This window comes from Boeremia exigua (genome assembly GCF_020726555.1).
Source record: "Boeremia exigua strain MPI-SDFR-AT-0100 chromosome Unknown C7974scaffold_5, whole genome shotgun sequence".
Taxonomy (NCBI): Eukaryota; Fungi; Ascomycota; class Dothideomycetes; order Pleosporales; family Didymellaceae; genus Boeremia; species Boeremia exigua.
In genome coordinates this window covers 2512823-2539892 of record NW_025763522.1, presented here as the reverse complement: position 1 = coordinate 2539892, position 27070 = coordinate 2512823, and the positions used below count along the sequence as shown (strand labels likewise).

The 27070-nt window shown below is 52.0% G+C and overlaps 14 protein-coding genes across 14 annotated transcripts; 6 read left to right on the top strand and 8 right to left on the bottom strand.

Moving 5' to 3' along the window:
• Nucleotides 1–198: 198 nt before the first annotated feature.
• Nucleotides 199–1930, bottom strand: C7974DRAFT_453371 (uncharacterized protein; the record flags this gene model as incomplete). Its single annotated transcript, XM_046145862.1, has 3 exons — nucleotides 199–1127; nucleotides 1172–1780; nucleotides 1831–1930. 3 exons carry the CDS (start codon nucleotides 1928–1930, stop codon nucleotides 199–201), a joined length of 1638 nt encoding a protein of 545 aa, XP_045998575.1.
• A 289-nt stretch (nucleotides 1931–2219) lies between these two features.
• Nucleotides 2220–3112, top strand: C7974DRAFT_393498 (glutathione S-transferase). Its single transcript, XM_046141779.1, has 3 exons — nucleotides 2220–2321; nucleotides 2367–2611; nucleotides 2661–3112. Exons 1-3 carry the CDS (start codon nucleotides 2276–2278, stop codon nucleotides 3048–3050), a joined length of 681 nt encoding a protein of 226 aa, XP_045998574.1. The 5' UTR covers nucleotides 2220–2275; the 3' UTR covers nucleotides 3051–3112.
• A 339-nt stretch (nucleotides 3113–3451) lies between these two features.
• On the bottom strand, nucleotides 3452–4507 carry C7974DRAFT_358481 (putative 2-nitropropane dioxygenase family oxidoreductase; the record flags this gene model as incomplete). Its single annotated transcript, XM_046139638.1, has 2 exons — nucleotides 3452–3601; nucleotides 3650–4507. The coding sequence occupies 2 exons, from the start codon at nucleotides 4505–4507 to the stop codon at nucleotides 3452–3454; spliced, it is 1008 nt and encodes a 335-aa protein (XP_045998573.1).
• Nucleotides 4508–5491: 984 nt separating this feature from the next.
• C7974DRAFT_178209 (glycosyl hydrolases family 31-domain-containing protein) lies at nucleotides 5492–8071 on the bottom strand. Its single transcript, XM_046136311.1, has 2 exons — nucleotides 6977–8071; nucleotides 5492–6920 (listed from the first exon to the last, which is right to left on the bottom strand). Exons 1-2 carry the CDS (start codon nucleotides 7851–7853, stop codon nucleotides 5812–5814), a joined length of 1986 nt encoding a protein of 661 aa, XP_045998572.1. The 5' UTR covers nucleotides 7854–8071; the 3' UTR covers nucleotides 5492–5811.
• Nucleotides 8072–9014: 943 nt separating this feature from the next.
• C7974DRAFT_310213 (glycoside hydrolase) lies at nucleotides 9015–9812 on the top strand (the record flags this gene model as incomplete). Its single annotated transcript, XM_046138261.1, has 2 exons — nucleotides 9015–9339; nucleotides 9391–9812. 2 exons carry the CDS (start codon nucleotides 9015–9017, stop codon nucleotides 9810–9812), a joined length of 747 nt encoding a protein of 248 aa, XP_045998571.1.
• Nucleotides 9813–11837: 2025 nt separating this feature from the next.
• Nucleotides 11838–12620, top strand: C7974DRAFT_358471 (cutinase-domain-containing protein; the record flags this gene model as incomplete). The annotated part of the gene is made up of 3 exons (XM_046139637.1): nucleotides 11838–12032; nucleotides 12083–12297; nucleotides 12350–12620. The coding sequence occupies 3 exons, from the start codon at nucleotides 11838–11840 to the stop codon at nucleotides 12618–12620; spliced, it is 681 nt and encodes a 226-aa protein (XP_045998570.1).
• Nucleotides 12621–14895: 2275 nt separating this feature from the next.
• Nucleotides 14896–15749, top strand: C7974DRAFT_463177 (necrosis and ethylene-inducing protein; the record flags this gene model as incomplete). Its single annotated transcript, XM_046146224.1, has 2 exons — nucleotides 14896–15192; nucleotides 15248–15749. Exons 1-2 carry the CDS (start codon nucleotides 14969–14971, stop codon nucleotides 15747–15749), a joined length of 726 nt encoding a protein of 241 aa, XP_045998569.1. The 5' UTR covers nucleotides 14896–14968.
• A 486-nt stretch (nucleotides 15750–16235) lies between these two features.
• C7974DRAFT_393493 (C2 domain-containing protein) lies at nucleotides 16236–18275 on the bottom strand. The gene is made up of 4 exons (XM_046141778.1): nucleotides 17961–18275; nucleotides 17621–17895; nucleotides 17498–17569; nucleotides 16236–17443 (listed from the first exon to the last, which is right to left on the bottom strand). Exons 1-4 carry the CDS (start codon nucleotides 18019–18021, stop codon nucleotides 16409–16411), a joined length of 1443 nt encoding a protein of 480 aa, XP_045998568.1. The 5' UTR covers nucleotides 18022–18275; the 3' UTR covers nucleotides 16236–16408.
• A 1240-nt stretch (nucleotides 18276–19515) lies between these two features.
• On the bottom strand, nucleotides 19516–20397 carry C7974DRAFT_178145 (uncharacterized protein). The gene is made up of 2 exons (XM_046136308.1): nucleotides 19784–20397; nucleotides 19516–19718 (listed from the first exon to the last, which is right to left on the bottom strand). The coding sequence occupies exons 1-2, from the start codon at nucleotides 20157–20159 to the stop codon at nucleotides 19618–19620; spliced, it is 477 nt and encodes a 158-aa protein (XP_045998567.1). The 5' UTR covers nucleotides 20160–20397; the 3' UTR covers nucleotides 19516–19617.
• Nucleotides 20398–20636: 239 nt separating this feature from the next.
• C7974DRAFT_308899 (phytanoyl-CoA dioxygenase family protein) lies at nucleotides 20637–21608 on the top strand (the record flags this gene model as incomplete). Its single annotated transcript, XM_046138196.1, has 2 exons — nucleotides 20637–20895; nucleotides 20947–21608. 2 exons carry the CDS (start codon nucleotides 20637–20639, stop codon nucleotides 21606–21608), a joined length of 921 nt encoding a protein of 306 aa, XP_045998566.1.
• Nucleotides 21609–21623: 15 nt separating this feature from the next.
• On the bottom strand, nucleotides 21624–22295 carry C7974DRAFT_393485 (uncharacterized protein). The gene is made up of 3 exons (XM_046141777.1): nucleotides 21898–22295; nucleotides 21757–21849; nucleotides 21624–21702 (listed from the first exon to the last, which is right to left on the bottom strand). Exons 1-3 carry the CDS (start codon nucleotides 22196–22198, stop codon nucleotides 21638–21640), a joined length of 459 nt encoding a protein of 152 aa, XP_045998565.1. The 5' UTR covers nucleotides 22199–22295; the 3' UTR covers nucleotides 21624–21637.
• On the bottom strand, nucleotides 21944–22950 carry C7974DRAFT_178177 (uncharacterized protein). Its single transcript, XM_046136309.1, has one exon. The coding sequence runs from the start codon at nucleotides 22840–22842 to the stop codon at nucleotides 22231–22233; it is 612 nt and encodes a 203-aa protein (XP_045998564.1). The 5' UTR covers nucleotides 22843–22950; the 3' UTR covers nucleotides 21944–22230.
• Nucleotides 22951–23506: 556 nt separating this feature from the next.
• C7974DRAFT_178179 (uncharacterized protein) lies at nucleotides 23507–25629 on the top strand. Its single transcript, XM_046136310.1, has one exon. The coding sequence runs from the start codon at nucleotides 23701–23703 to the stop codon at nucleotides 25399–25401; it is 1701 nt and encodes a 566-aa protein (XP_045998563.1). The 5' UTR covers nucleotides 23507–23700; the 3' UTR covers nucleotides 25402–25629.
• On the bottom strand, nucleotides 25630–27000 carry C7974DRAFT_393483 (exosome component 2). Its single transcript, XM_046141776.1, has one exon. It carries the CDS (start codon nucleotides 26878–26880, stop codon nucleotides 25858–25860), a length of 1023 nt encoding a protein of 340 aa, XP_045998562.1. The 5' UTR covers nucleotides 26881–27000; the 3' UTR covers nucleotides 25630–25857.
• Between the last annotated feature and the right edge of the window lie 70 nt (nucleotides 27001–27070).

The window sequence follows — 27070 nt, the reverse complement described above, 5'->3', positions numbered from 1 at the left end:
TTATCTGTCTTGATATCGTTACTGACCTTTCTACTTTTACGGACAAGGCGCTATACCAAGCCCTCGCAAAGCTGTTGTATGTTATCTCAAGGCGCCTAGTATTAGGTCGGAAAAGTGGCTGATGCTGCCATACAATTTTGTATGTTGACAATAGCATGCAGTGTTATTAATATATACAGATGCACACGAGAACGAGTCTTACAAAAGAGCTTTCACGGGTGTGCCCTCCTGTTCCTTCTTTGCTTCTTCCATAAGTACCCGCCGAAGAATCTTGCCGGTGTTGCTCTTCGGAATTGTCATTACGAATCTGATCCCCCCACGCAGCCTTTTGTGTGGCACCACCTGTTTATTGAACCATTCGTGGAGATCCTGTTCCATTTTCTCGTCACCTTCCAGTCCACCGGCCAACACAATGTATGCTCGCGGCAATTCTGTGGCTCTTGCTGCGGCGTATATTCCAATCACCGCCACGTCCGCAACTGCTGGGTGTTTCAGCAACAGAGCCTCAAGCTGCGCCGGCGGAACCTGAAATCCGTTGTACTTGATGAGCTCCTTTAGTCGGTCAGTGATGAATATGTTGTCGTTCTCATCGACGTGTCCAATATCTCCGGTACGATACCAGCCCCCAGCATCAATAGCATCGGATGTTGCTGTAGGATTGTTGTAGTATCCTTTGAAAATGTTTGGTCCACGAAGCCAAATCTCTCCAGTCTTACCGCGGCCCATCTCTTGGCCATCTTGTATAACTTTCATAGACATGCTAGCCGTGAGGCGGCCACTGCTTCCGATTGGCTTGTTCCACTCCTCTGCCGCTTGTGAAGCAACGGCGGGCGATGCTTCTGTCAATCCGTACGCCTGTTTGGTAGGAACTCCAAGGCGGCGATAGATGCCCTCAATCACCTCCTTGGGCGCGGGAGCTGCAGCCGAGTTTAGCATTCGCAGGGACTCGAGATTGTAATTATCGACGAGAGGACTCTTGGCAAGGGCGAGCGCAACTGGCGGAACTATGTACGCTATTGTAATTCCATCGTCTTGGACGATCCTGCAGAAATTGTTGAGATCGAAGCGCTGCATGATAAATGTTGTGACGCCTCGGTACAACGGCGATAGAACCAAGACCGCCATTCCTAATCTTGTTGGTGTGAGTCGTGTGCATGTTGTCCGAACATACCATATATGTGATACATGGGTAGAAACCCAAGAGACTTGTCCCGTGTCCAGTGCGAGAAATTTCCCTCCGTCTCCGTCGTCTGTAACAAATTGGCCGTGATATTCGCATGTGTCAGCATGACACCCTTTGGCAGACCCGTAGTTCCTGACGAGTACACGAGAAAAGCCAGGTCCCTTTCGGGCTTGATCTCTGGCCTTTTCAAGCGTGGGAACGAGCTGCGTATGCTGGTGAAGTGCTGAAATTCGTGTTTCGAGTCGGTCTCATCAATCAGCAGAATTCTGTCGTTCGACATGCCGACGATGTTCGCAGCTTCTCGCACAGCCTCCAGGCACTCAAAGTTGGTTACCAGGGCTTTAGCATTCGATGCTTTCAAGGATTGAGCCAGCTCGACCGCTGTGGAGAGATGGTTCAACGCACACACCACGCCTCCTGCATACAGTGCACCACACGTGACAGAGGCGACGTTGACAGAATTAGGTGTGATCAAAGCGAGAATGTCTCCTCTTTGCCATCCCCAGTTTGCCAATAGACCTTGTCCGAACTGCTCAGCAGTAGCTTGTATGTTACGAAAGGCAAGCCTTTTGTTTGCTGCAGTGTCAACGTATACGACTATCTCAGCCGTTAGTATGTCACGGCAAATCAGGGGATTGCATATCCACCGTGGTCGTCTGGAAATTCGCGGTCCGCATTGTCGAAGAAAAATGCCCACAAGTCTAGCGGAGAGACCGTAATTGGAGGGTATTGCGAATGAATTGGCATGGTGTCGATGAAGTCAAAACTAAAGACTGTTTCGCAGATGCATTGAACGTAGTCTTAAATGAGATTTTACGGGGACCATGAGCTATGTCCACTTTGCAGCAGGATTTCGGCATGTCGCTTCGTAGACAGCCCCAACCGTCAAGATTACTTTACAGACTGTGCCGCGTTTAGTTTCGTGATTAGTTATGGGCTCCTAACCTAGGTTCTATGGACTAGCTGCTGAGCGTCTGTGCGTGCGGGGTACCTAACAGGGAACACCACCTACTGTGTATATCGTGACTGTGCGCCACAGCACTACTCAGAAAAAGAGTCCAACTCACATAGACAATCGCACAACACGAAGACATGGCGGATTCCAATAGTGGAACAATCACCATCTTCATCGACTGCGGTCAGTTCCAATGCTCAGCTCCCCTGATCATGCTAACGATTACAGTATCGCCGTACTCATGGTTCGGGTTCATAAATATAAAGAACTTCCGCCCTCTCCTTACAGCTCATGGGATCGAGGTCTTCATTGAGCCGTTCTTCCTTGGAGGCGCTCGCGACGGTGTTGGCAACCCTTTCACGCCACCAGTACCTGCCAAGGCTACTTTCGGGGAACAGGATCTAGAACTGACCTCCGAACTCCTGGGTCTGAAGGTCATACGACCTGAGGTGTTTCCTATCTCGTCGCTGTTTGTACGGGCCGTCTGAAACTGTTTCTATGTGGAAATGCTAACCCAAGAAGCCCGTTCGACTGGCGAGATATGTCAAAGACCACTATTCCGCAAAAAAGTTCGAGGAAACCTTCCTTGGCTTGGTGTCAGGCTATTGGGGCCGGAATATCAACATTTCTACACCAGAAGGAGTTCTAAAAGCTCTAGAAGTCGTGTTCCCAGCGCATGAACTAGAGGAGATTATAAAGAAAGCGCTCTCGGCTGAGAACAAAAAGCGAGTCGTAGATACCACAATGAGTGTAGGCGCATTTGGTGCACCGTGGATTATAGCCGTCAACAGAAACGGGGAGAGAAGAGATTGGTTCGGCAACGACCGTTGGAACCAGGTGTTCCATCATCTGAAGGTACCATATACTCCTGTAACGATACTCCCACCTAGCCAGGCGAAGTCACATTTGTAATGTCCGATTTTCATAAATCCTTTAAAGACACGCTTTTTCGACGCAACCTTCATCGTCCTCGGGTAGAGCTAGAGTACTTTGTAGCTATTCTGTCCGTAATAGCAAGGTTCACAACTGCTAGCACAGATGTGGTTATATCAAACAGGCGATATGCTGAAGTTCTATCGTCATAGTGTGCTTCTGCAAAACATTTCCTCGCCCCACGCATCTGAAGATATGAACCGCGACATCTTTGTTCCCCAACTTCTATTGGCCTTCCATATTCCTCGGCTTCCTAATTCTACTGGGGTATTGCGTCAACGCAACCATATGTTTCAAGTACTGTCACACGGCAAGGACCTATGATGGCATCACTACCACCTGCGCACCAATCAAAGTGACCATGGATCAGCCAGCATCACTTATAGATGACTCTTGAGCGTTGGACTTCCATGAACTGCCCTCGTAAGAGACGAAACAGTCCCGCTCGCCTCCTCCTCTATGCGCGCGAAGAGTTCAGCACATGTTGGAATATCTTTGATGACCCCCATCACTTGGCCTGCATACCAGACCTAAGCTTGTCAGCATACGCGTAGATTGATGAATAAAATAAAACTTACGCCGTGTTGCACATCCCCACCAACGAGCACCTCCCTCCCTTTTGCGCCACTAACAATGGGCGCAATTTCGCTAAACTCGCCTGTCGCGCTCTCACGTTCTATCCGCACCGCCTCGGCAGTCATGTTGTTCGCATACATCCGACTCGTATTCCTCCACCGCCGAAGAATAAGCGAAGTCTGATGTTCATCTGCTGCAACGATTGCCTTCTTGACATTGTCATGAATTGGCGCCTCTACTGTACACATAAATCTCGTTCCCATATTGATTCCCGCAGCACCAAGACTAAGTGCAGCAGCAAGGCCGTAGCCGTCTGCAAACCCGCCTGAGGCAATAAACGGGGTGGAGCCGAGCTCCTGACGCGCGCGACTAAGGAGGATAAGTGATGCTATGTCAGATTCTCCAACATGGCCGGCGCATTCAAACCCGTCAATTGAAAGAATGTCAGCGCCTAAAGCTATAGCTGCTTTTGCGTGTCTGATCGTGGTCGCTTTGTGAATGACGATGATCCCCTCTTTCTTTAATTTTCCAATGACTGGACCAGGGCTGTTGCCTGCTGTTTCGACAATTTTTACTTTTTCATCGATGATGACTTGAATGAAAGCCGGATAATCGGGGGGATTGAGGGCAGGAAGAAGGGTGAGGTTCACGCCAAAGGGCTTGGTGGTTAGGGACCGCGTCTTCTTGATTTCAGCACGCAGAGCTTCGGGTGTGGGCTGTGTGAGGGCGTTGATAATTCCAAGACCGCCGGCATTGCTGACTGCTGCTGCTAGCTCTGCGTAGGCTACCCATTGTAAGCCGCCTTGGACTACGGGAACCCTGATGCCTAGTAATCTGGTGACAGCGGTGTCAAAAGCCATGGTTTAGTAGAGGCAGAAGGGAAAGTTTCGAGTTGATGTGAGCCGCTGGTGAAGTGGGCTGTTACTGTTCAAATTGAGTTTATAGTATCCGCCTTTTACCCTAAAAAAGCCTATGTCCTGTGCGGTGTTTAGTAATCGATCAGGAAGCTCGGCTCCTAACTAGGCCGGCAATCGTGATTATGTCGAAGTCTTGGAACATGACTCTTGAGAAACAGGACATTCTGATTGGCTTGTGATAGTGTCAGCGAGAAGAATGAAGCCCGTTAATCAGCTCAGTCTATTATAGCGGACTTGTTTTGTCTGTTTAGCCGTACGGGATGCTGGTGTGCGTAAAGGTTGGTAATTACAGCCTACAAACAAGAACCCTGCTCAATTTGATCTTACGCGTGTGCTGCAAATCTAATCTACCCAACATAGTTTGTCCAATGCTCCCAATAGCATACGGTGGTTCGGTCATCATGCCAGAACTGCAGATGCGCGGTCATTTATGCGTGATCCGTGGCCCGCCTTCGCCACAAGTATTAGGTGTACCTTCTGATAGTAAGCCTGAATACGTTGAGAAATCAGGCTTAGGAGCAAGAGCGCGACTTGCCGCTTCGAGAATTAGCTACATAGCACCTCGGCAATTGCACCTGCACAACTCCCCCAAGCTCCCCACAGTTTAGCGCTTTCTCCTGCGATCCCCGCAAATATTTATGGCTGTGGAAATCACAGGAGGTAACGGCTTTGCCTCAGTCTATTCCAGATCCGGCAGAGAGCCTGGATTTCATATGCCCAGTGGAAGTGTCGATGGACTTCTCAGCAGTGTCCCCAGCGGGAGAGCGGAATGCGTTTCTTAACGCGGTCAGGGAAGCGCGAACCAGATCGAAAATTCCGGCGTAAGCTAGTCAAGCAGATAGAAGCGCAGGCTTTGTACGAAGTGCACTGTAGCAAACCCGGCGTTTGAACTTGTGTTTGTGCAAGTAATGCCGAGAGCACAAGGTGTATGCACAGTAATGCACCCAGGCACGTCCTACCTGCCTCTTAGCACCATTGTAGAATGAAGGCACTTCTGTTGCAGCCAAGAGGCCGACTGATTATTACTGAACTGTTCCGCTCGAGCGCATATAGGACAGAGTCGCGGTAGGATTGTCATTCCTGCCCGCCCGCTGCTGCGGTTTGCCAAGCGGCTCATTGGACGTGTTTGGGTACAATGCGGTATGATGGTCCAAATCGATACAACCGTTCCTGCAATACAAGCTGAGCCATAGATAAAGCTCCAAAGATACGGAGAAGACTTTCGTCGTTCTCAGGGAGATTGCTACTCAAGCCCGATAGTATACAGGCATTTCTTGGAGAGGGGACTCAGCTGTGACGTGGGTGCCACCATCGAACTCATCTTCGCCCCACAGCCGCTTCCATTTGCCTCCGTGAACCAACTTTGGCAGGTAGATATTTGTCTCGGTCTGACCTGCTGACAGGACGGGACAGCACAAGTACTTGTCACCGTACATGTACTGCGTCTCAGTTTCCCAGCATATGGGGTCTTCTGGAAATTCGTAGAAGAGCGTCCTCATAACAGGGGTGCCTTTGTCGTGGGCCTCCATCATGAGTTTCCGTGTATAAGGACGTAACTCCTCACGCAGTTCCATGTACTTCTTGCAGATCTCGAACACCTCTGGACCATATGACCACACTTCATTATCGGCGCCGCTACGACACGAGGCTCCTCCCGTTGTCCCAACCTTGGCTTGTCGAGGTTCTCGGTCTCCATGGAGTCTCATGACTGGGCAGAAAGCTCCCCATTGAAACCAACGAACAAACAGTTCACGAAACTTTGGGTCGTTCGGATCACCCCCGTGAAATCCTCCGATATCGGTCGTCCACCATGGTAAGCCTGCAATGCCCATGGATAATCCTGCCGCCAGCTGGTTTCGCAGGCTTCCCCATGAAGACGCGATATCGCCACTCCAGACGAGCGCTCCGTACCTCTGGCTGCCTGCCCAAGCACAGCGGATGAGGTTCACAACATCGGGCTGACCTTCCTCGGTCATTCCTTCGAACCATGCACGCGCGTACTCTCGTGGAAAGATGTTGCCAACGGCTACATTGGACCCAAGATGGTATCGATAGTTGTCGAAGTCATATACCGAGTACTCTGGTTCTGCCTCGTCAAGCCAGAAAACTTTGATGCCCTTCGCGTAGTAGTTCTGCTTCGCTTTGCCCCATACATACTTCCGTGCTGCTGGATTGGTGGGGTCAAAATGAACTGTTATTCCCTGGAACGTCATGGCGATCCGCTCGCCACGTTCAGTCCGAATCAGATAGCCTTTTTCCAGCATCTCTGCGTAATTTTCGGACTTTCGATCGACCGTGGGCCAGATGGAAACCATGAGCTCGATGCGCATATCCTGTAGTTCCTTGATCATGGCATCTAGGTTGCTCAATGTCAGTATGCAGATTAAGAGGCTGGGGACACATCACATTCACCTGGATCTGGCCAATAGGTCTCATCAAATCTCCAGTCACCCTGCTTTGGCCAGTGGAAAAAGTCGACGACAATCAAGTCAATGGGCAATTCCAGGCGTTTGTACTCTCTCGCGACCTTGAGCAGCTCATCCTGTGTTTGGTAGCGCAGTTTGCACTGCCAAAACCCAAGCCCATACTCTGGCATCATTGGCACCTTGCCGGTGGCTTCAGCGTATGCCTCGACGATTTGCGCCGGCGCCTCGCCTGCTACAATCCAATAGTCTAGAACTTTTGTTGACCGAGCTTCAAAGCTCATGATGTTCTTGCCGAAGAAAGCACTGCCGATCGACGGATTGTTCCATAGGAAACCATAGCCTCGAGAGGATAAGGCGAATGGTACGCTAGCTTGAGAGTTCCGATGAGCAAGCTCAACCTGCGTTCCCTTGATATCAAGATACGGCTGCTGATACTGTCCCATGCCATAGATTTTCTCCTTAGGATCGAGGCTTTCGAATCGAGCTGTGAGATGATAGTCGCCGCCAAAGATTGGCTTGAATTCTCGTGCTTCGATCTCGAGAGCACTGCATTTTGGGTCCGTTGGATCGCGTCGATTCCGAGTAAACTCCTCAAGAATGAGTTTTCCGCTGTTGTCGAAGATAGAAAGCTTGCCACGTTGTGTGACTGTAGCTTTGATGCGACCATTGGTCAGGGTAGCAGAATCATCCCCAATTTCGATGTCTACCTCCGTATGTGTTGGATCCAGCAGCGCCCAGTCTTCGATTGGCATGCTACTTGCCTTGGAAGCGCGAATGCGAAGAGCATTGTGGCCCCAAGCTTCGATCCAAAGTTGCTCTGCATCGTACGCAAAGACCAATCGTCCCTTTTCGTTCAAAAACATAGTTTCGGCCCCCTGGACAAGTTTCTCGCTTTAGCGATAAAGATAGAGTGAGCAGAGGAGACACAGACGATGCAGGGAGGCCACACGGGTAAGTACACGCGCTGTTATGAGGGCGAGCCCGAGCTTGTAGTTACCCGACATCCATCGATAAGGTAAGTCAGCGGGGTACTGCATGCTTGGGTAACGACACATGCAAGGACAGCGCACGTTGTTGTGTCGTGCGGAGCGAGACGTTCCTCTCCAGAAGGCGCGAAGGTACATACCAGCGCACCAGTGCAGTCGAGTCGAAAAGCGGGGCAGCCCCACCGTGATTGTGGCATGACGTTTACGACTGTATCCACGCAGGCAGACCTGGTGCAGTATCTACCTTCATATTGCATCGCAGAAACTTCGGTCGTCACCGTCTCATTACTCTGCGACGCGTGCGTCCTCAATTGAAGCATCACAGCAGGCACCACGTTCGTCTTCCGCCTCTGTTGCCCTCGCCGCGCGCTTCCCCTCGTAAGCGTCATCCAGTTCCTGTGAACATATACAGGCTGCGGAGCCCGAGTCTTCTATGCTGGTCATAATACTGCCTAAGCAGTCGTTCCAAGAGAGTGGCACTGAATGCAGAGTTGGCAACGAACAGACACTTGAAGTCGAGCGGACCAGAGAGCTCCATGACAGCCTCCGCAGGCCTCTTGCCAATGCAATCGCCACCCAATACACGTTTGTAGCCAACTCTGATTAGATGCAAACTGGAATCATTCAATGAGTCGCTGCCCTGTAATATCAGTAGATTTACGAAGCGAGAGTAACACAAGGTCGTTGCGATAAGGCTCCAGATGAATCGTGTTTTGTGCCTTTGCACGGCACGCGATGATGTCTGTATCTGAAACCACACAGCAATCTCGACACATCCATCCCGCCTTGGGTCACTCTAATTGATAGCAGCAATAAAGCACTGGCAACAACGGACGCAGCATGGTATATGTTAGGTTTGTGTTGCAGCCTTGTCGCCATTTGTTTTGATTGATGTTAAATGAAAGCGACCGGGAGATCGGGAGTAACTCTGCTTGCAAAAATCGCACGGCGCAGGAGGAATGTGTTATAAGATCCACGTATCTTCGAGAATTATGGGTACCGCTTCCTTTCGACTTCATCGGACCTCTAGTATTCACCATGTTCGTGTTCTCCATCATCTCAATCGGCCTACTGAGCCTTGCCCAAAGTGTGTCCGCACACGGCTACCTCAAAAGTATAGAAGTTGGGGGAAAGAGCTACCTCGCATGGCAAGTAGGGCAAGACGACTACGTCACGCCCGAGCCCGCTCGGTACGCACGTCGTATCAAAGACAATGGGCCTGTTCCAGATTTCACAAGTGTCAACATCACCTGTAATCAGGGAGGGAACATTCCCTCGAAGGCTACCGTTCCGGTTAATGCTGGCGACAAGGTCAAGCTTATCTGGGATCAATGGGGCTCTTCTCATTCTGGACCCGTCATGAGTAGGTCTGAAGTGAGGGCTTTTTGCTACATAGGATCTGACATAACATTAGACTACCTCGCCTCTTGTGGTAGCTCCTGCGCGACCTTCAAGGGTGACACCGGCACGCCGTGGGTCAAATTCGATCAGATGGCGTACGATACGACAAAAAGTCCGCCCTGGGGTTCCGACTTTCTCGCCACGCAGGGTGCTTCATGGACCGTCACTATTCCAGCAAGCCTAAAGCCTGGCGAGTACCTGTTGCGCCACGAGATTCTAGGTTTGCACGTTGCCGGAGACCGGATGGGAGCACAGTTCTATCCGGCCTGCGTGCAAATCAAAGTAAGCGGTAGCGGCACTAAGAGCCTACCGGCCGGTGTTGGGCTCCCTGGCGCATACAACCCAGATGATGCTGGTATCCTCGTACAATTGTGGCAAGTTAACCAGGGTCAAAGGGGTTATACGGCACCTGGTGGCCCAGTGAAAACAATCTGAGAGTAGGATACGAGAGGATTGTCGATCAATAGAGAAGCATCCTGCTGGACCACTTACAGCTTTGACGATAAATGTGACGGCGATCTCCTGATATGTTCGAATACATCAAGGTGTTATTACACAGTTCACAGCGAGACAGTACGCATATAGTACAAACTCTCGACACTGCATTGAAATTCGCCTGTGCATGACAGCATATCAGTTCCGCTTTCGATAGAAGAGCCTTGACGATGTTTAAAGCGGTCCACGGTCTTATTGCATGCGAAGAAGCACGTCCACCTGCTTTGCAATTTTTTTGCGTGTTCTTGTAAGAGACAAGACTTTGCGTGAATCGTGTGCGCGAAAAGCGTTCATTTGTATTTCCTACCCTACGCTATAACATCTACACTTTGAGAACGAGTGCGCACGAAGAGCATGAGCGACGTAAGCTTGTTCCCGGTGGGAAAGTGCTCAACGTTAAGAACATACGGTTTCAGTAAGTGTTCTAACGAAGACTCAACGAGGTCCATCTCTGTTCATCAGAGAGTGCTGTCAGATACTGGAACATGCGAGCGGAACTTACGCAAGGCCAGCCCACTGCTGGTTTGTTAGTTGTCTAGCCAGATGGCGAAGATCCAGATTTACATTACAGTCGCGCATTGTTGTTTGGTGCTGGGCTACACAATATCGATATCGCTCCTGATTCGTTGAACTCACGATGTGGGATTTTGAAGTACTATTCTGAGCAATGGGAGAGCGAGGGGAGTCTTCGATTGATGATGGGGCGCCGTTTGCGCTAGGGCTATTTGGGTAACGTCGGTGACGCTTGTCTCTGATCCCTGACCCTTCACGTACATCCTAGAATCCTCTGCCGAGGCCTGCTGCGCACAGCCGCATCTGCATACGGCCATCTACAGATCGACTCATGGAGCCGGCCTGTCAGCTGCCGACATATATGCGGGGTGATCGTACATAAGTAGATTGCGTCAACCGCTAGTGCATTCGTACAAGACATGCCGACCGGAGTGTCATGCATGCAGGTTGGTGTACGCTAACGGCAGCGTGTGACCATAATCACATAGTCTGTCAATTCCAGCACACAATTGGATAGACGATCTCTATGCCAGATCCTCAATCTCGCCGAAGCAAATACAACAAGACCAATCAAGGCTCGTGAGCTTGAATCGATGCCGAGGAGACACCCGCCGTCTGCCGAGAATGTCTTAGACATGAAACATGAACTTTTCAAGTGGTTCTTCTTCGAGAAGAGCATCTCTCAAATCAGGCGTAGGTCATACGAACGCGTAGCAAGTAGACAAAGTCTGAATCTGTATGGCGCAACGTTGCCGTCTACAAGGCAAAATCCTATCCTCGAGTGTTTCTAGGTATCAAGGCGATGGAATAGCAGTCAAAGTGCGGGGAAGCAGCTCTATTGGGCATCAGATTGTTGAAAGGCATTGGCCCAGCGCGAGTTCTGTTGCAGATAGGTCAATATTGACCGAGGATGATGCAGTGGTGGTGATGAACTAAGGTGTTCAAATTAATTACTTTTGCTGACGTGCAACTGTTCCCGACCACATCAGCCCATAGCCTAGACACCGCAGTCTCAGGATACCGAGGTACTCTTCTAATGACTTTGGAATTTCTACCTTGGCATGTCAGCGATGCGGCATTGAATGGAGCGTTGTAGCGGGGGATGTGCTCTGGTCGCAGACTGATTGGCTCACAACTATATTCAATGTCTTTGTTGTTCTCTTCACAATGGTCTGAGGGCTGGTCACTGATCCATTACACGGGTAGACCTGAAGTTGGAAGGTTCACTAGCGCGAAGCCACTGGTATTCCACCTCGCCGTAGGTATTTTTTGAACATGGGGCAGTCTTGACTGATGGGCACACTGAATGGTACGGACAACTATAAAGTGTTGCGAAGCTGCACAGCTGAATTCAACATCCAACATCTGCAAGTTCTCAATACAGAAGCCGCTCTTTCTACGCCTATCAGCTCAGCAACTCAAGACGTTAGCTCCCTGAACCTCTAAGCAAACATGAAGTTCTTCGCTCTCGCCATTCTTGCCGGCTTCACTGCTGCCTCTCCCGTCATTGTGCTCGAGTCTGAGGCCATTGGACTCCAAGCTCGCCAAATCGGTTCTTCCAGGACCGAACTCGAGAGTGGCAGTGCTTCTGCTTGCCCAAAGGCTATCCTTATCTTTGCTCGTGGCAGCACTGAGACGGGCAATTTGGTACGTGAATTAGACTGGAATTCACCACGATCACTGACAAATACAATCAGGGTACCTTGGGTGTCCCGCTCGGTAATGCTCTCGAAAGCAGGTATGGTGCTGCAAATGTTTGGGTTCAGGGTGTTGGAGGTCCATACGATGCCACGCTCGCAGACAACTTCCTTCCGAGAGGCTCCTCTGCTGCTGCTATCAGAGAGGGTGTCCGCCTTCTCAATCTCGCCAATAGCAAGTGCCCGAGTTCGAAAGTTGTTACTGGAGGATACTCGTATGTAGTTGTGCTCCGGCATGATTTGTCTCGAAGCTAACCACATTACTAGTCAGGGATCTGCTCTCATCGCTGCCGCTCTGTCCGATGTAACTGCTACCGTGCGCAATCAGGTGGTCGGAACAGTTCTGTTTGGATACACGAAGAATCAGCAAAACTTGGGTCGGGTCCCTAACTACCCTTCAGACAGGCTCGCGATCTACTGCGCGGTTGGGGATCTGGTGTGTGATGGAACGCTTGTCATTACGGCTGCACACTTGTCGTACGGTGATGAAGCTGCTAATGAAGCCCCTCGATTCCTGGCTGGAAAGATCGGTGCGTAAGCAGTTCCCATTGCTAAACCCATCGATGCAGTATGTATCAGATGCCGACACTTTGATGGACGTAAGGGCAGTGGTGGGGTATTGCAATAGGTTTTGACAGGTATCTGGTTTTGTCAAACCGTCTATAGTACTCGAACGTACCTAGATGGTGCTAAAAGACGGGCGCTCGTTCGAGTTCCAAAAAGAATACAGATGTTGAGGTCGAAAGGTTGTTCGAAAGCTCGACAAGTGTGTTGTCTGAATGATGAACATAGCTCCGTTGATTCCTTGATCTACGTCTGCGAGATGGATGAATGAATGCCTCGAGGTTTTCCGATGATGCAACTGGCCTGACTTCGCTCATTCTGGGCAAGAGTACCTCCACGGCTAGCTACATCAGACACTTGGGACGGCTCTAGCCAGGTGCACCAATCGATCGACCAGAAACTGACGCGATATATTGAGCTTGCCCGCCATTCGCTAGGATCTACTCTCGGTAATTAAGCGCGGATGTGGACGGATGTCTACCGAGTTCCGTTTCATGACTCAGCATAAGTTGACACAGCACCTATGCACATATGGATGAAGGATGGCATAATAAATAGAAGACAAGCTGGAGCAGGATGATTAGTGAAACGACTCAAAAATGCAAATTTAATTCGCAGAGCTGGCTACATGCCTTTCAAAACTGAAACATGGCGATTGTTTCACCTTGCTGATAAAAGATCGTGCCATGCTTTCACGGAGTAGCTGGGGAGGTATGACTTGCATCTTCATGAAGGTTGACACCAGAGATCACCGTATCAAACATGGTGTGCATAGAAGTATGTTCATAGGTAGTGAGTCTGTGGAACATGGTCTGAGGTGCACTTTGATATCGCAAGGCTCGACAAAGGTAGAACTTGACAGGAACTGAGCAGCCATAAGAAAGCTTTGATGGAAATTGAATGTATCAAGGCCTAGACATACGTTGTTGTGCCACATGTTTCGAGTACAACACGGCGAAATGGCTGTCGTTGGATTTGGTCGGATTACCTAGAATGTGCAAAACGGGCCTTCAGGATAATAGAGCCGGGATGACGGCATGCTAGTCTATGATACTGACTGGATTCGTGTAGTGGCTCATGCACTAAGACTCTTAGCGCACCGTCCGACCGTTCGCTGATCTCGCCACTCTCGCTACCTACTTACGTGCTTAGCGCTGGTATTCGAAATCGCAATCCAGGCTGTTAGAAGCGGAGAATTGAATTGTCTGTTGTTCAATGCCTTGAGATTGTTTTCACATAAATTTACATCTTGAATTCCTGAGACTGCTCTTGTCAGATCTGTTTTTGAATGCATGTCTCAATCAAGACGACCTAATGTTTACCGCGCTATGACTTTTTGACCGCTTCAGTGGGTCCTGAAGTATTCAACATGACGCAACAAGACGGTTCGTTTCAGCTGGGTATCTCCCCTTCGTATCTATTGTACACGAGCGCTGTGGCTTATGAGGCTTGAGTAGGGTGTTCGCTGCCAAGCCGGTTTCACTTGGAGGTTCACCAACGACAACTCCTCTAGTCTACCCTGGTACTCTAGGGACGACATCTGTCAAGCATTCGGTTTCAGGTTTGCATGACGTATCGGCGTTTTCCATCAATTGTAAAGCCATCACGAAGACATGGCCTCTATTCTGTCTCCTGAGTCCTGTGGGCCAACGGCACCATGTCGATTGTGAAAGAATCCATCACGGCTGATCTCGCCTCACGCATATCGACGGGTCTTCGTAAATGAGAGTACGCTGCATCTGAGTGACGACCTACAAGTAATGGCTGATGAAGCGAAGTCAGCCAGTCTGTGGATTAAAAATCATTATCCTTGTGCTCTCGTTTGACGAACGTCTATACCATAACCGACTTAACGCAGCTGTCTCCTCCTGTAAGAGGTCCCATCTCGGCATCGAATTCGTGTCGTACGGTGTACCTTTGGACTTGAGTGTTGGCGCGCAGGAACAGGACAAGGCTTGCGTTATCTTCCAATAGCATAAAGTATTGGCGAAGTTTGACGTTCCAATAATTCAGATGGGAGTTTTTTTGGCCTGCGTTTTATGGTTGTTTTGCATGAATATCGTACGGCGATATCTCGCTCGGTGCAATACAATTATGGACAGGATCTTCAACACTATGGACTGGACCAGTTCGGATGACCAACTGAGACATAGTGGCAGAAGCCAAGTATCTGTATCTGTACTAAGAATTCAGATATAATAGTATAGTCAACTCCCCTCCATTCTCGACACCACAGTCCGTTTGCTATTCCAACACTCGTTCCGTTACCAACCAGGCTTCGATCTTTTACCGTCTTTACCATCTTCTTCCCGCCCCACCAAAATGCGTCTCGCAACAGTCTTTTCCATGGCTGCCGTAGCCTTTGCATCTCCCACTCCATCCGAGCTCAAATCTCGCGCTTCAGTCCCTCACGACTCTCTTAACCCAATAGCCACTCGTGTGCAAGCTGGAAACATTGGTCGTGCCATTGAGAAATTTTCTCCGTTGCTGCACATTGCACATGGATGCCAGCCGTACACTGCTGTTGATGATGAGGGAAATACTAGGTTAGCCCGCGAATGAGCGTACTTAAATCCCAAGCACTCACTGACCACCTGATAGCGGAGGTCTCCAAGATTCGGGAAATGTCAGTGCTGGATGCCGGGATCAAGCTAAGGGCCAACTTTACGCCCGAGCCGCCGCCCACAAGGAGAAGTTTGCCATCATGTACGCCTGGTACTTCCCGAAGGATCAACCCGCTGCTGGCAATGTCGTAGGTGGCCATCGCCACGACTGGGAGAGCGTCGTTGTCTGGATTGACAACCCTGATAACGAAAACGCTGTTATCTTGGGTGGCGCTGCATCTGGCCACGGCGAATTCAATACCACGACTACGCCCAACAAGCAAGACAACAACCTTCTCGTAGAGTACTTCACAACTTTCCCAACCAACCATGAGCTGCAGTTTACCAGCACCGTCGGTAAGGCCTACGCGATCAGCGACTGGGATGCCATGCCCACCGCGGCACAGAAAGCCCTTTCCAACGGCGACACTTTTGGATCAGCGAACGTACCTTTCATGCCCGACAACTTCGTCAACAATTTGGACAAAGCTTTTGTCTAGGCATGTTCCCCCGGTCGAGCATCTTATCTGGACCCACACCAACTTTCTTTTACAGCTCCGTCCGCTTTATGTTTATGACTTTGTCTTTCCTGCCTTGATTTTGGCTACCATCGAAAGTGTACGTAGTTCAACTACCCGCATCATTATGAAAGATTTGAACAAAGTGTTTGACCGAGTTTCATGCTGGGTGACGCGATTAAGACGAAAAAGATCTTGACTTCTACCGATGATTCCCTGCCTGAACATCCAGCCTGCACAGCTCCGAGATGGCTTGTCTAGTCTATGTAATCTCAGCTAAACGCAAAATAGCCACGTCAGATCGGACATCCAATGGCCTAACGTCTATCCAGATAGCACCAAGCTTCAGGAAATGAAATCGTCTCATAGCCAGGCCTGCTCCTTGTACGACTCGGAAATGGTCATGTAGGACCTGCACCCTGGTCGATCAGCGGAGATCACGTGATGGCAAGGGTATGATCGATTCCAACGACCTGCTTGCGTAAGTTTTCTCACGGACGTTCGAAAAAGTCAATCTTCTCGCCAAAAGATGAGAAGTGGTAAATGGAAGACAGAGCAAGAGTAACGTTCACAACATGAGTACCGAAGAATAGTTACTGTATGTCAAATGCCAAGCGCTATTTCTGCATACGCTACATGACTTACTCGGCCAACTGCAACCCCCGTAGGCTGATCGAGACCTTGACCGTCGCACCGCTTCCAACATCGTACGAGTTCGCGACGCTCAATTCCTGCCCATTCTGCACATCCTCGAAGGGGATCTCTACTACACCAGTCTCAGCCTCCTTGTTCAGCAGGCTGATCCGGAAAGGCGCGCCACTGTTCAGCACATCGCCTGTGATTGGGATCCTGAAAGCCTGGTCAAAGCTCGGGTTGAAGATGTCCGAGCCAGGGGTGTACGTCTTGATTGCAGTGCGGAACTCCTTTGCACCCCACGAGACTTTGACGCTGGGTTGGAGCTCATCGCGCTGGCCCTGAAGACCAAGAGCGCTGGCAACGAGGATGGTAGCAATTCCGCAGATCTGGCCTTCGCCTTCGCTCTGGGAGGCCGACAGGGCCTGCGGGTCAGAGACAAAGTGGAAGAACTTGGCGTGCACTGTGACGCGGGCATCCGTGTGCTCGCCCTTGTGCGTGAGCGCGATCTCTTTTGTGCCGCCGCCAAGCAGGATGTTTTTGACAGAGATCGAGCCAATGCCGATGTCGTCGTCGCCACCAAGGTCGTCGTCCTGGACATCGAGGGTTATGTTCTGCTCGAAGTCTGCAACGAGGAAGTCATGGGTCTCGTTCCACTCAGGGTCGTGGTCGTTCTTCTTTGTTGCTGTTCGCCACTCCTCTTCGGCGCCAACGTTGACTTTGCAGTAGCAGTCAGGCACATCCTTCACGATCTTGGCCAAAAGGCGCTTTGCACCGCTCTTCTTGGGACCTGAGATGCCGATTGCACGCTCGATGGTCAGACGGACGACACCAAGGTGCGGTTGGTATGTCTTGAACCAGTCGTTTGAGTTATCGAGTTTGACGAGGAAACGGTTTGGCAGAACAGCCATTCCACCGATTATGCCAAGGATAGTCTTGCGGATGGTGCCTGAGATAATGCCAAGATCTGCGATGTTGGCGGCATCGGTGAAATCGAGTGAGAGCTCTGGGGGGTTGATGAATGCAACTTGTGCAGCACCAATCTAAATCACGTGTCAGCTTTCGTGCGATTACGGCTGTCAGAGGTTAGACCTTACGAGCGGGATGATGTTCGTCAAAGGCGCGAGCAACACAGAAAGTCTGCCTCTGAGATGCACATGTTCGATACCCTATTGCTGATTAGTTTGCTGTATCTTCGTGGATGAGTGCGAGAGTCTTACAATCTTAGGAACCATGCTGCCGTCCAACTCAATGTCACTCTTGCTCTCCCAAACTACGTCCATATCCAGCTTGATGCCTCCCATGGAAGTCTTGTGAACATCTACTGCGCCCAATCGCAGTGGGACGTGGCCCAGGTCGAGTTTTGTGAACCGCAGATTTCCCAATGGGCCTGGCAATGTGGATGCCAGAATAGGCTCGACGATCTCCTTCACCATTCTGCAGCCGGCGACATTGATATTGGGCCATAGTTGCTCAACAATGTCGTTGAGGAAACCTGATACTTGCCGTCAGCTGACTCGTGGTTTCAGGCGTATAAAATTGCACGCATTGATGTTGTACCTGCAGATTCGGTGCCGCCCGATGCAGTCAAGGTATCCGCGAGACCTTGCATGTTGTTCATGATTGTGACTGTTTGAGGGAATCAAAGGCAAATGAACAAATATTTGACAAAAGAACAGAGTTGAGCGGGTCAAGACACGTTGGAAGCTGAGAGTCTTATACGACCATGTGGATGCAAGTGGGGTAAGGCATGCCTGAGGGGCATCGATCGTAAGGGCCGAGAAGCAGCCTGAAACAGCAAGCTAAACACTGACAAACAGGAGATAACGCGTTGTTTACGTCCATGACGACCAACAAGCTCCTCAGACGTCACTCGTGTGCAAGGTGGGGTTGTTGGCAGACAGGTTGCCTCGACTCTCAGAACAGGGCCCTGGCTGGCGATTGGCTGAAGACCCATACGCCGCGGGGCGACTCCGCCGCTAAAGTGCTGCACGTTCGTCTTCACCGCTGGACATGCATCGACACGCAGGGCTTGGCAACATCGTGGCCTGTTTCGTCTGCAGCCAGGTCTAGTTTTGGAGGTAGTGCAGGTGGAGCGGATCATACATCGTGAGCCATATGTTTGGTGGTACAGCTCCTGGGCTGCGAGGGGAGAATAGTGGCTGAGATGTGGCTATGGTGGCGGTGGCGGTGGTGGCTGTGTTCTTCTTCACGAAAGACGTCCATCTCTATGAACCCATGGGATGCTGAATTATGGAACACTTCAGGATCTTTCATGGTGTTCTGTTTCAGCGAGTTTAATGCGGATATAAACATGGACTTCAAACGTGTTGGTGGTTGTTGTGAAAATGTTCGTCGAATAACTGATACCTCTTCATTAAATAAAATAATGTTGACTCGCATCAGCTGTAAATCGTTCTCAACACCGTTATTCCGTTCACCAGTTGCCAAACTGACATAATTGCGAGGCATACACACTTGAATAGAGCGAAGTCTCGACCTACATATGGCTCATTACTTCAAAGTTGACGCCATTGATGACGACCAGGGCCAATACAGCCCATTCTACATGCATCCAATCATGGGACGGGACAGCCTGTATCTGTGTTAGATAGCGCGAACGATGACTAGATGAAGTCGCCAGACTGTTCGAGTCATTTCCAGTCATTCACCTGTTCTCCATACAGTCTTCAGACGAAGGGTGCACAATCAAACCTCGAGCGGTTCGGCACACTCGGCTAGAGATGAAGAAGGCATCGAATTCCCCGCGCATTTGCGTGGCGTTATGGCTAATAGACAGGGGACAGATATATTTACATCTTTCCTTGGGATGCCAACGACTTGACTGAAAAAGGCGAATCGCATAGAAAGACTTAATCGCAAATACACGTGAACCATCTCCCTCTAGTCCGATGCTCAGGTTCACTGTGATCGCACGGGTGATAAATGACGTCTCTGACTGATGCAGCCGCGTAGTAGCAAGGACTGGGAAAAACCAGCCGCTCTTTCTCATGTATAAACAGAATCTCCACCAGGCTGGTCCAGCCACGTTGATCCGAAGCGCTCAAGCCAACACTGATGCCAAGATCCATCAGAAAACCCCGGCGAGGTGGATCAAACTGGGTACTGATGATGGTGCACAGAACATCCTTGAGTACATCCTGGATGGAGCGGTTGTAATCGGTCGGGATGATTTGAGTGAATCCAACGAGCCCCATCATGCCGAAAGTCTTGTCTCAGGGATCTTGACACTTGCCTGTTGAGAAGGCCGCGATGCAGTCGAGAAGTGTGAGGCTTCGAAAGCCGTCAGCCACAAGACTAAGCAAATCATCAGCTGCATTTTCTCGCCGATCGAGGTCTGGAAACCCTAGGAGACTGCGTACGCTTTGATTCTGCGCCTTCAAACACCTGGCTGCGGCAGAACTCCTTGCAGAACGCGTACAAGTTTGGACCGATTTCCAGATATGCACCATCGATCATCAAGCGACTTCGAGACAGAGAGGTTCCCCATGTATAGGAAAGCGCAGTATATTGGGCTGGAGCGCCAGACCACCTTCCCATCCACTTGAGGTCGAATATTCGCAGTTCACATTTGACTTCTGAACACTCAGAAATATCTTTGCAACAGAACCTAAGTAGTCGGAATTCTTTGCTTGTTGGATGCAATGGTGAATGTTGGTAGGATTGCTGGGTGTGGGAACGACGTGAGCTTGGAGGGGTATGTAGTTTCACCAGCAGCGTCTCGAGAAATGCGCACATCAGTCTCGCGATAACGTCTATTTGGATCCGGGGTCAATGAGTGAAATTGCCCTTGTAGATGTTAGGAAAAGCGCAGATTAAGATGAGGTGGAAGTCGAAAGTGATGCATTAGTGTCAAGACTAGTAGCAGTGAAGAGGTGGTGTGGCTGGGTTGTCAACAGCCATGCAGTGAGTCTGCCTGGCAGCTCATCAAGCCTGATATCAGTCGCCCTGCGCATGGGCGGAAGCCCGTGGTTCTCGAGAGACAGATTTCAGACCACACGTCGCGTTTGTCACGGATGTTGCGCGACTCCTCGGCTCGGAGTAAAAGAAAGCGCGGGGCAGTGGTGGGGCAGGCGCGATTGAGCTCACCCCATACACGAGCAGAGGCGGCCGTCTCCGACGGTTGTTTGCCGTGTCGCTGACTGATTTCTGACTCTTGTCGCACACATTACTAGGTCAATAGAGTGCTCAGAGTCTCAGACACATCCAGGCGTCATGGCATCATCAACTCAAGGGCTCACGTCCGAGCAGGTCGACTTCTTCCACAAGAATGGCTATCTGCTCGTCCCAGATGCGCTGTCGCAGGATACAGTCAAGCAGCTGTTGGCTGACACAGACAAGATGCTGCACGAGTTCGAGTTGAAGGACCACCCCATGACCAAATTCTCCACTGGCGGCGACGACGGTGCAGACCACGTCGGCGATGCATACTTTCTGGAGTCTGGGGACAAGGTCCGCTTCTTCTTCGAGGAAGGTAGGCTTGCGCATCGTATCAATACAAGAACGCGTAGCTAATGCGCCGCAGACGCCTTCGACAAGGCAGGTAACCTGACCAAGCCCAAAGAGCGTGCCATCAACAAGATTGGCCACTACCTGCACGAACTATCGCCTTCCTTCCGCGAGATATCGCTGTCAGCAAAGAACGCGTCTATCGCCCGCGACCTTGGCTTCCGCGATCCCCGCGTGCTCCAGTCCATGGTCATCTGCAAGCAGCCCGAGATTGGCGGCGCAGTGCCTCCGCACCAGGACAGCACCTTTTTATACACAGATCCGCCGAGCGCAGTCGGGTTTTGGTACGCGCTTGAGGATGCGACCAAGGAGAACGGGTGCCTGAGCTTTGCGGCAGGAAGCCACAGGCGCGCCGCTGTCACGCAGAGGTTTGTGCGCACCGGCGAGAACGGCAAGGAAGGCACTGGCTTTATCGACAACGATGGGCCGCAGTTTCCCAAAAGCCTGCAGACCGAGGCTGCTTCTGGGGAGGAAGAGGTATACGATATGGGCGAGGTCAAGGCTGGTACGCTAGTGCTCATTCACGGCAACATTCTGCACAAGAGCGAAAAGAACACCAGCCAGAAGAGCCGAAACATCTACACGTTCCACGTGATCGAGGGCGAGGAGAGGTATGACGAGAGGAACTGGCTGCAGCCCCCCACGAGCGGGTTTTCGAAGCTGAGCGTCGGTGCGTAGGATCGAGAGTGGCGATTACACTATAAAATCTATGACTTGCTCTGTACACATAGCGCAACACCGGCGAGTGCCAATCCCATGCCTATCCACGTGTCTTCCATTTGTCAGCGAGCTTGTGAGACACTGATGTACAGTATAGGCGACCTACCTCTGCTGATGACCTTCTTCTCAGCCCACCATTCGCCCAGCACTGTGAACATGAACGCCAGCGAGTTCGTGATTGGCACAGTGAGACTCAACTCTGGTACCTGTTAGCATCTACATAGCGTATGTACTGTGGCTGACCCACCAGCCTTGCCAATTAGAATGAAGAACCACACGCTGCCAGTGACATTAAGCAGTAGCGGTACGGCATACGCCGGTCTACTGAGCACGCCTTTCACGGCATACCAGATGCCAAGCGCCTTCTTCTTCAGGGCCGAGTTCTTCGGATCAGTCAGAGCCGGGTGTGTTGGCGCTGTATAGTTCATCGCAGCTTTGCGCATAAACGGCGTAGTGAGCCCCCAACACGCGCCGACCATTAGAAACCCCAGAATCCAGCGGATGATGGACGGCTGAGGCTCGCTTGCAAGGGGCGTATCTGGATCCATGGTAGTGTGCACTTGTAGACGGGCCGAGCTGTTTACTGGAGAATGTGTGAGTAGTAGTGGATGGGTAGTCGCCGTCGCGGACGACGCTCGGGATGGCGACAGAGGCTCGAGACGCGCTTGCCTCGGGCGTAGCGGCGGATAAAATCACCGCCCGGAAGCCAGCCATCACCATAGTGGCCAGAGCTCCCAACAATCACTGCGACAACGAGTCCTTTGTCGAGGCCAGCACTGCCATCGCCGCATTGTTTCAGTTCGTTGACGGAGCAGGCAACAAACAAAACGTCCAACACATGGGCTGATGCAAGGGCGCGCCTTCCGCAGCTTGAAATGGCACAACCCGCTGCGGCCCACGAGCGCTGAACCGGCGCCGTGGTCAACACCATGAAGTCGTCACGAACATGTCGCCGCTTACTGTGCCCCTCTTTTCCACGGCTCACTATCCTCAAGCTGCTAGCTGGATCTCGGAGCTCCCGCTCGCAATAGGCACGTGCAATACCACTCACACCACATTCTGTCTGAATCATCATCGCCAACACTGCTTGCCCGATTTGCCCGAACATCGATTTTCTTTGTTCCCCAGATCTGGATTTCCCCTTTCGGCTATTCGATTCCTCTTTCGATGTCGATCTACTTATGTCAGCCATCGTTGTCTGTTCACTTCAGCGTCGCTTGTCTGAGTCCTCGTGATAAGCCAGGCTGCATGCGGCATGCTCACAATCTGCATTCCACCCACCTGGACATCGAGTGGGTTGGCTTAGCGAGCTGTTGCGATGAACACCGCCACACGTCACCGCGCCGTCAATCGTGCACGATGAGCCTCAATTGAGTCCCTCCGTAATCCTCGAGTCACTCCCAGGACATGTCCTCAGATGATACGGCCACCAGTAGAGCTTCGAGGCATATGGCGGCCGCATCTGCAGCCTTGCCGGCTGTTGTCAATGAAGACTGGCAGCGCAGTGACTCTTGTGTGACGAGTCGCTGTGGGGCTGGACAATACAGGCGAGAATGTAACCCAATAACGACGTTGTGTGGCTGCAACCAGCATACTACATCTTGTATGCACCTGCTAAGGGTTGCCCAACCACCTCAATTCCCCAGATCCACTGGCGTTTGACACTTCGGCCACTACATACGCCTCAAGCGAGCCTGAAACAACAAGACGGTGGCTTAGGTCATCCACATTCCGCCCTGGCTTCCCAATAATAGTTCGATACAACATGGAATGCAGTTGTCAAGGAGAGGCTGGAAGGAACTCTCGTGAATCAAGTTGCAAGAGTATATATCCAGACTGGGTTGTTTTGATTGTTTGTATCCAGCCTTCACTGGACCATTGGATACCTTGGATCTGTTCCTGCATCTCTGTACGCCTCGACACGATCTTCCTGCAGGGCTCAAGGCGCGTTACATCCACGGCTCTTCCGCTCGGTATTCCCTTTGCCACAACCTTATCGCACCTCGTTTCCGAGTACCAGGTCACTTAACCAGCGGAAAAATTATTCTTCATGGCCCATTTACTACGCTACCCTTCCGAGATCCCAATGCGGTCGATCAACAAAGAGACGGAGGCCGTTGAGCTAGACCAACTCTTTGAAAGCTACGTTGAGACAGACCTCTTCCAGCAACTGACTACTTCTGTTGCCGACCCGTCTGGATCCGACGATCTGGCACACCTCTTTGACCTGTCTTCGTCCAATGGGAATGAACTTTTTGGCTTCACGCCTATACTTCATCGAGATTCAGAGCCTTGGCATAAGGCCACACAACTAGGTTCTCAAAACCCAGCCTTTTCCTCTGATTCATTGGGCTCTTCAGTAAATTACAGCCTTTCCCGTGGCAAGTCGACCTCAAGCGACAGTGACACGCTCAGTTTTGAGGACCTTTTCGAACTTGAGAGGAATCAACTACGATCCATCTCTCAGCCTCCTACACCACGACCTACTACAGCTACAAGCTCCAGCGCCAGCAGTAGCTCCAAGTGCATTAAGAAAGCCCAGTCATTCCCGGACCGAGCCGTCTCGCGTGGCGTTCAGAAGTCACTGAAGAAGTGTCCAAGTTCGAGCTTCGCAAAGACTGCCAAAATGATGCAGCCTTCATATTACCGCACGCCCGTCCCACACATGTGGGCACGTAAGATGGATAGTGCTGTCGACCTGCACGCACACGTGCTTCCTATCAACATGCATTCGCCACCTCCGTCATCCAAGTTCGGTCAAGATGAATGTGCGGACGGCTTCTTTGCTCAGCATCACCACCAGCAACCTTACACAACCACACGGTCTCCAATTGTAGAAAGTGGCTCATCTCCAGACATGGGATTTTCCAACTATCAACTCACACCACAAGCATCGCCAGCCATTGGTGTACATAACAACAGCGATCCTTTTAGCCAGAACATTGGTATGGCATTCTCATCAGCAGCATCGAACGCGGCCCTTGCAGCCTACACTCCTCCCAGCTCCGTCAGGATACCCATGTCAACCTGGGGACCCACTGACTCACCGGCCATGGACTTCCCCTACTCAACTTGCTCCTCTGACTTCGCCACCACCAAGACCGCAGGCTGGTGGAACGATGAGTCCATGCCCATTGCTCAGCAGTCATATCCAACACAACATCGCGAATCACATGCACGTTCTACTTCACAAACTGGCCCATTGTCCATGGCCGGTCTAGGCATTTCATGCGATATGTCCAGCTTCAGCGACATGAGCGAGTACCAGTCCCAGCCCGACATGGCCTCATACCATCAAGCAATATACCCGGCCGCGCCACTGCACCAGGCCCACCCCCACCCAGAGAACCTTGTCCCCATCGGCACCCGTCCCCTGTCCCGCTCACCCAGCCCAACACCGCAGCCGCGCTTCCACCGCCGCCGCCCCTCAGGCCAAGCACCACGCGCCTCCGCCACAGCCGGGCGGCGAAAGTCCTCCCACTCCCTCCACGGCAGCTCCCGCACGCCCAGCACCGCCAGCGCCGCTGCCAATGTGGGCTTCGTCAACTTCACCCCCGACGACAGCCGGAAGATCCTCACCGGCGTCGCCCCATCCGGCAGCTCCAAGACCAAGGCCCGCCGCGAGAAGGAGGCTGCCGACAAGCGCCGCAAGCTGAGCCAGGCCGCCGTCAAGGCGGTCATGGAGGCCGGCGGCGATGTCGAGCGCCTCAAGATGCTGGAGCGCGAGGGCCTGTGTGTGTTTGAGGGCTAGGTAGCTTCGACTCGCCGCGAGGCTGGAGTTGGCTCCCTAGACTCGCCCGCGGCGCGCGTACATCGCATCCTGTCCTGCTCATAGATTATCGAGCGGTGATGGACAAAGGGGCTGGTTTTTAATTAGTCGACGTATTTACTGTCCTGGAGAGGTAATGCGTACATAGCACGAAGGTTATACACTTCAAATAGCGGAATAGTCAAGTAGTAATCACATTGAATCATCACCATTCATCTCTTCTCGTACGCCCATCGTGACTGCCGCTTCCCCACACCTGTGGTGTCTTGCCTGCGCTCCGTGCCGCCCCTTTGTCGCCAGACGACTAAGGCCCGGCCCGCACCAGTGGCTTCGCGGCGTGCGCGAGGCGGGCATCAGCGACGCCACCACAGGGGCAAATGCTGCAAGACCGCCCATGTTGATGTTTTGCTACCTGTGTACTGCCTCGTCGTGCGGCCTTCACCCAGCGTTCTCGACCGCCAGCCGCGCCAGCACCGCCTCCACGACGCCCTTCGCGCCCACGCCCTTCTCCACGCCGCCCAGACTCTGCTCCTCGGCGTCCAGCTCCACGGCGCCCTCATACACGCGCACAATCGTGTCCTCGTCGACCTTGGCCCCGCACGCCACAAGGCCCTTGATCAGCGTGCTGACGCGCGTGATCTCCTTCAGCACTGGCGCCGGAATGTCGTCGTTCTGGCTCGAGTACAGCGTCTCCGTGACCTGTTCGTCGAGCTTGTTGATGCCGGTTTCCGTCGTCGAGGCTGCGACCGCGGTGTGCTTGGAGATGAAAATGTACCCGTTGACGCCGAGCACGACGTCGATCTCGCCAGCCGCGGTGTTGAGCGTGAAGACCTGGCGCCTGCTGCGCACGACGCCGCCCTTGCGGCTGAGGATGCCGCCGCCGGCGCCGGAGAGCGAGGTGAAGAGCCCATTGCGCAGCTTTCCGTATTTCAGCGAGCGCGTGTGCAGCGAAGCCGTGTTGTCTTGGTGCAGCGACTGGACTTCGGCGACGAGTAGGTCACCCTCGGAGAAGAAGGTGCGGATGTTGAGCTCGTCGACGGCGGTGCGGCGGCGCAGGATGCCGCCGGGCAGGTTGATGGAAGAGAGGGGCAGGTTGGCGAGCATGGGCGCGGCGATGTCGACGCTCCATTTCTTCGTCTGCACGTTGACGATGCGCCCGATGACCAGGTCGCCGATCTCTGGCTGGTAGCGCGCGCGCAGAGGCTGTACGGACAGCAGCTTGTTTGTCTTGTGCAGGTTGCCCGCCACTGTCGAGATGATTGTCCCGCTCCCGGCTGGGACGTATGTGCCGTGACCGCGCATCCATTGGGGGTCGCTCGTGATGTGTTCGCCTGGTGTGACTATGGTGGCGCTATTTGAGGTTGGGAGTTCGTCATCGGACATGTCGACGTCGCTGTCGTCGGCAGGCGCATCGCGGCGCGGCGGGAGGGGTGCGCTGGGAGGCAGGATTGAGACGCCCATTGTGTGGCGTTCGCGATTTCGCGGGGTCTTTTTCTGTATTCAAGTTTCGATGCGTCTATTCACGTGACAGGGCGCTCATGCAGGTAGCGCCGGCGGTCGTGGTCGTGGTCGTGATGTCGTTGACGGAGTTTGGAATTAATTTTTGGCGGAGAGCTTCATCGTCATCATCCCTGCAACTTCCCAAAACGGC

Bases quoted from the DNA above. Each gene is read 5' to 3' on its own strand.
- C7974DRAFT_393498 (XM_046141779.1), top strand. From the start codon at position 2,276: ATGGCGGATTCCAATAGTGGAACAATCACCATCTTCATCGACTGCG. The intron at 2,322-2,366 runs GTCAGTTCCAAT...TAACGATTACAG, and splicing joins CACCATCTTCATCGACTGCG to TATCGCCGTACTCATGGTTC. The intron at 2,612-2,660 runs GTACGGGCCGTC...TAACCCAAGAAG, and splicing joins TTCCTATCTCGTCGCTGTTT to CCCGTTCGACTGGCGAGATA.
- C7974DRAFT_178209 (XM_046136311.1), bottom strand. From the start codon at position 7,853: ATGTTTTTGAACGAAAAGGGACGATTGGTCTTTGCGTACGATGCAGAG. The intron at 6,921-6,976 runs GTGAATGTGATG...TGAGCAACCTAG, and splicing joins GACCTATTGGCCAGATCCAG to ATGCCATGATCAAGGAACTA.
- C7974DRAFT_393493 (XM_046141778.1), bottom strand. From the start codon at position 18,021: ATGAACAACATGCAAGGTCTCGCGGATACCTTGACTGCATCGGGCGGC. The intron at 17,896-17,960 runs GTACAACATCAA...GGCAAGTATCAG, and splicing joins GGGCGGCACCGAATCTGCAG to GTTTCCTCAACGACATTGTT. The intron at 17,570-17,620 runs GTAAGACTCTCG...AATCAGCAATAG, and splicing joins GCAGCATGGTTCCTAAGATT to GGTATCGAACATGTGCATCT.
- C7974DRAFT_178145 (XM_046136308.1), bottom strand. From the start codon at position 20,159: ATGTGCGCATTTCTCGAGACGCTGCTGGTGAAACTACATACCCCTCCA. The intron at 19,719-19,783 runs GTACGCAGTCTC...TGATTTGCTTAG, and splicing joins TGAAGGCGCAGAATCAAAGC to TCTTGTGGCTGACGGCTTTC.
- C7974DRAFT_393485 (XM_046141777.1), bottom strand. From the start codon at position 22,198: ATGGATCCAGATACGCCCCTTGCAAGCGAGCCTCAGCCGTCCATCATC. The intron at 21,850-21,897 runs GTGGGTCAGCCA...AACAGGTACCAG, and splicing joins CATTCTAATTGGCAAGGCTG to AGTTGAGTCTCACTGTGCCA. The intron at 21,703-21,756 runs GTAGGTCGCCTA...GACAAATGGAAG, and splicing joins GAAGAAGGTCATCAGCAGAG to ACACGTGGATAGGCATGGGA.
- C7974DRAFT_178177 (XM_046136309.1), bottom strand. From the start codon at position 22,842: ATGGCTGACATAAGTAGATCGACATCGAAAGAGGAATCGAATAGCCGA.
- C7974DRAFT_178179 (XM_046136310.1), top strand. From the start codon at position 23,701: ATGGCCCATTTACTACGCTACCCTTCCGAGATCCCAATGCGGTCGATC.
- C7974DRAFT_393483 (XM_046141776.1), bottom strand. From the start codon at position 26,880: ATGGGCGTCTCAATCCTGCCTCCCAGCGCACCCCTCCCGCCGCGCCGC.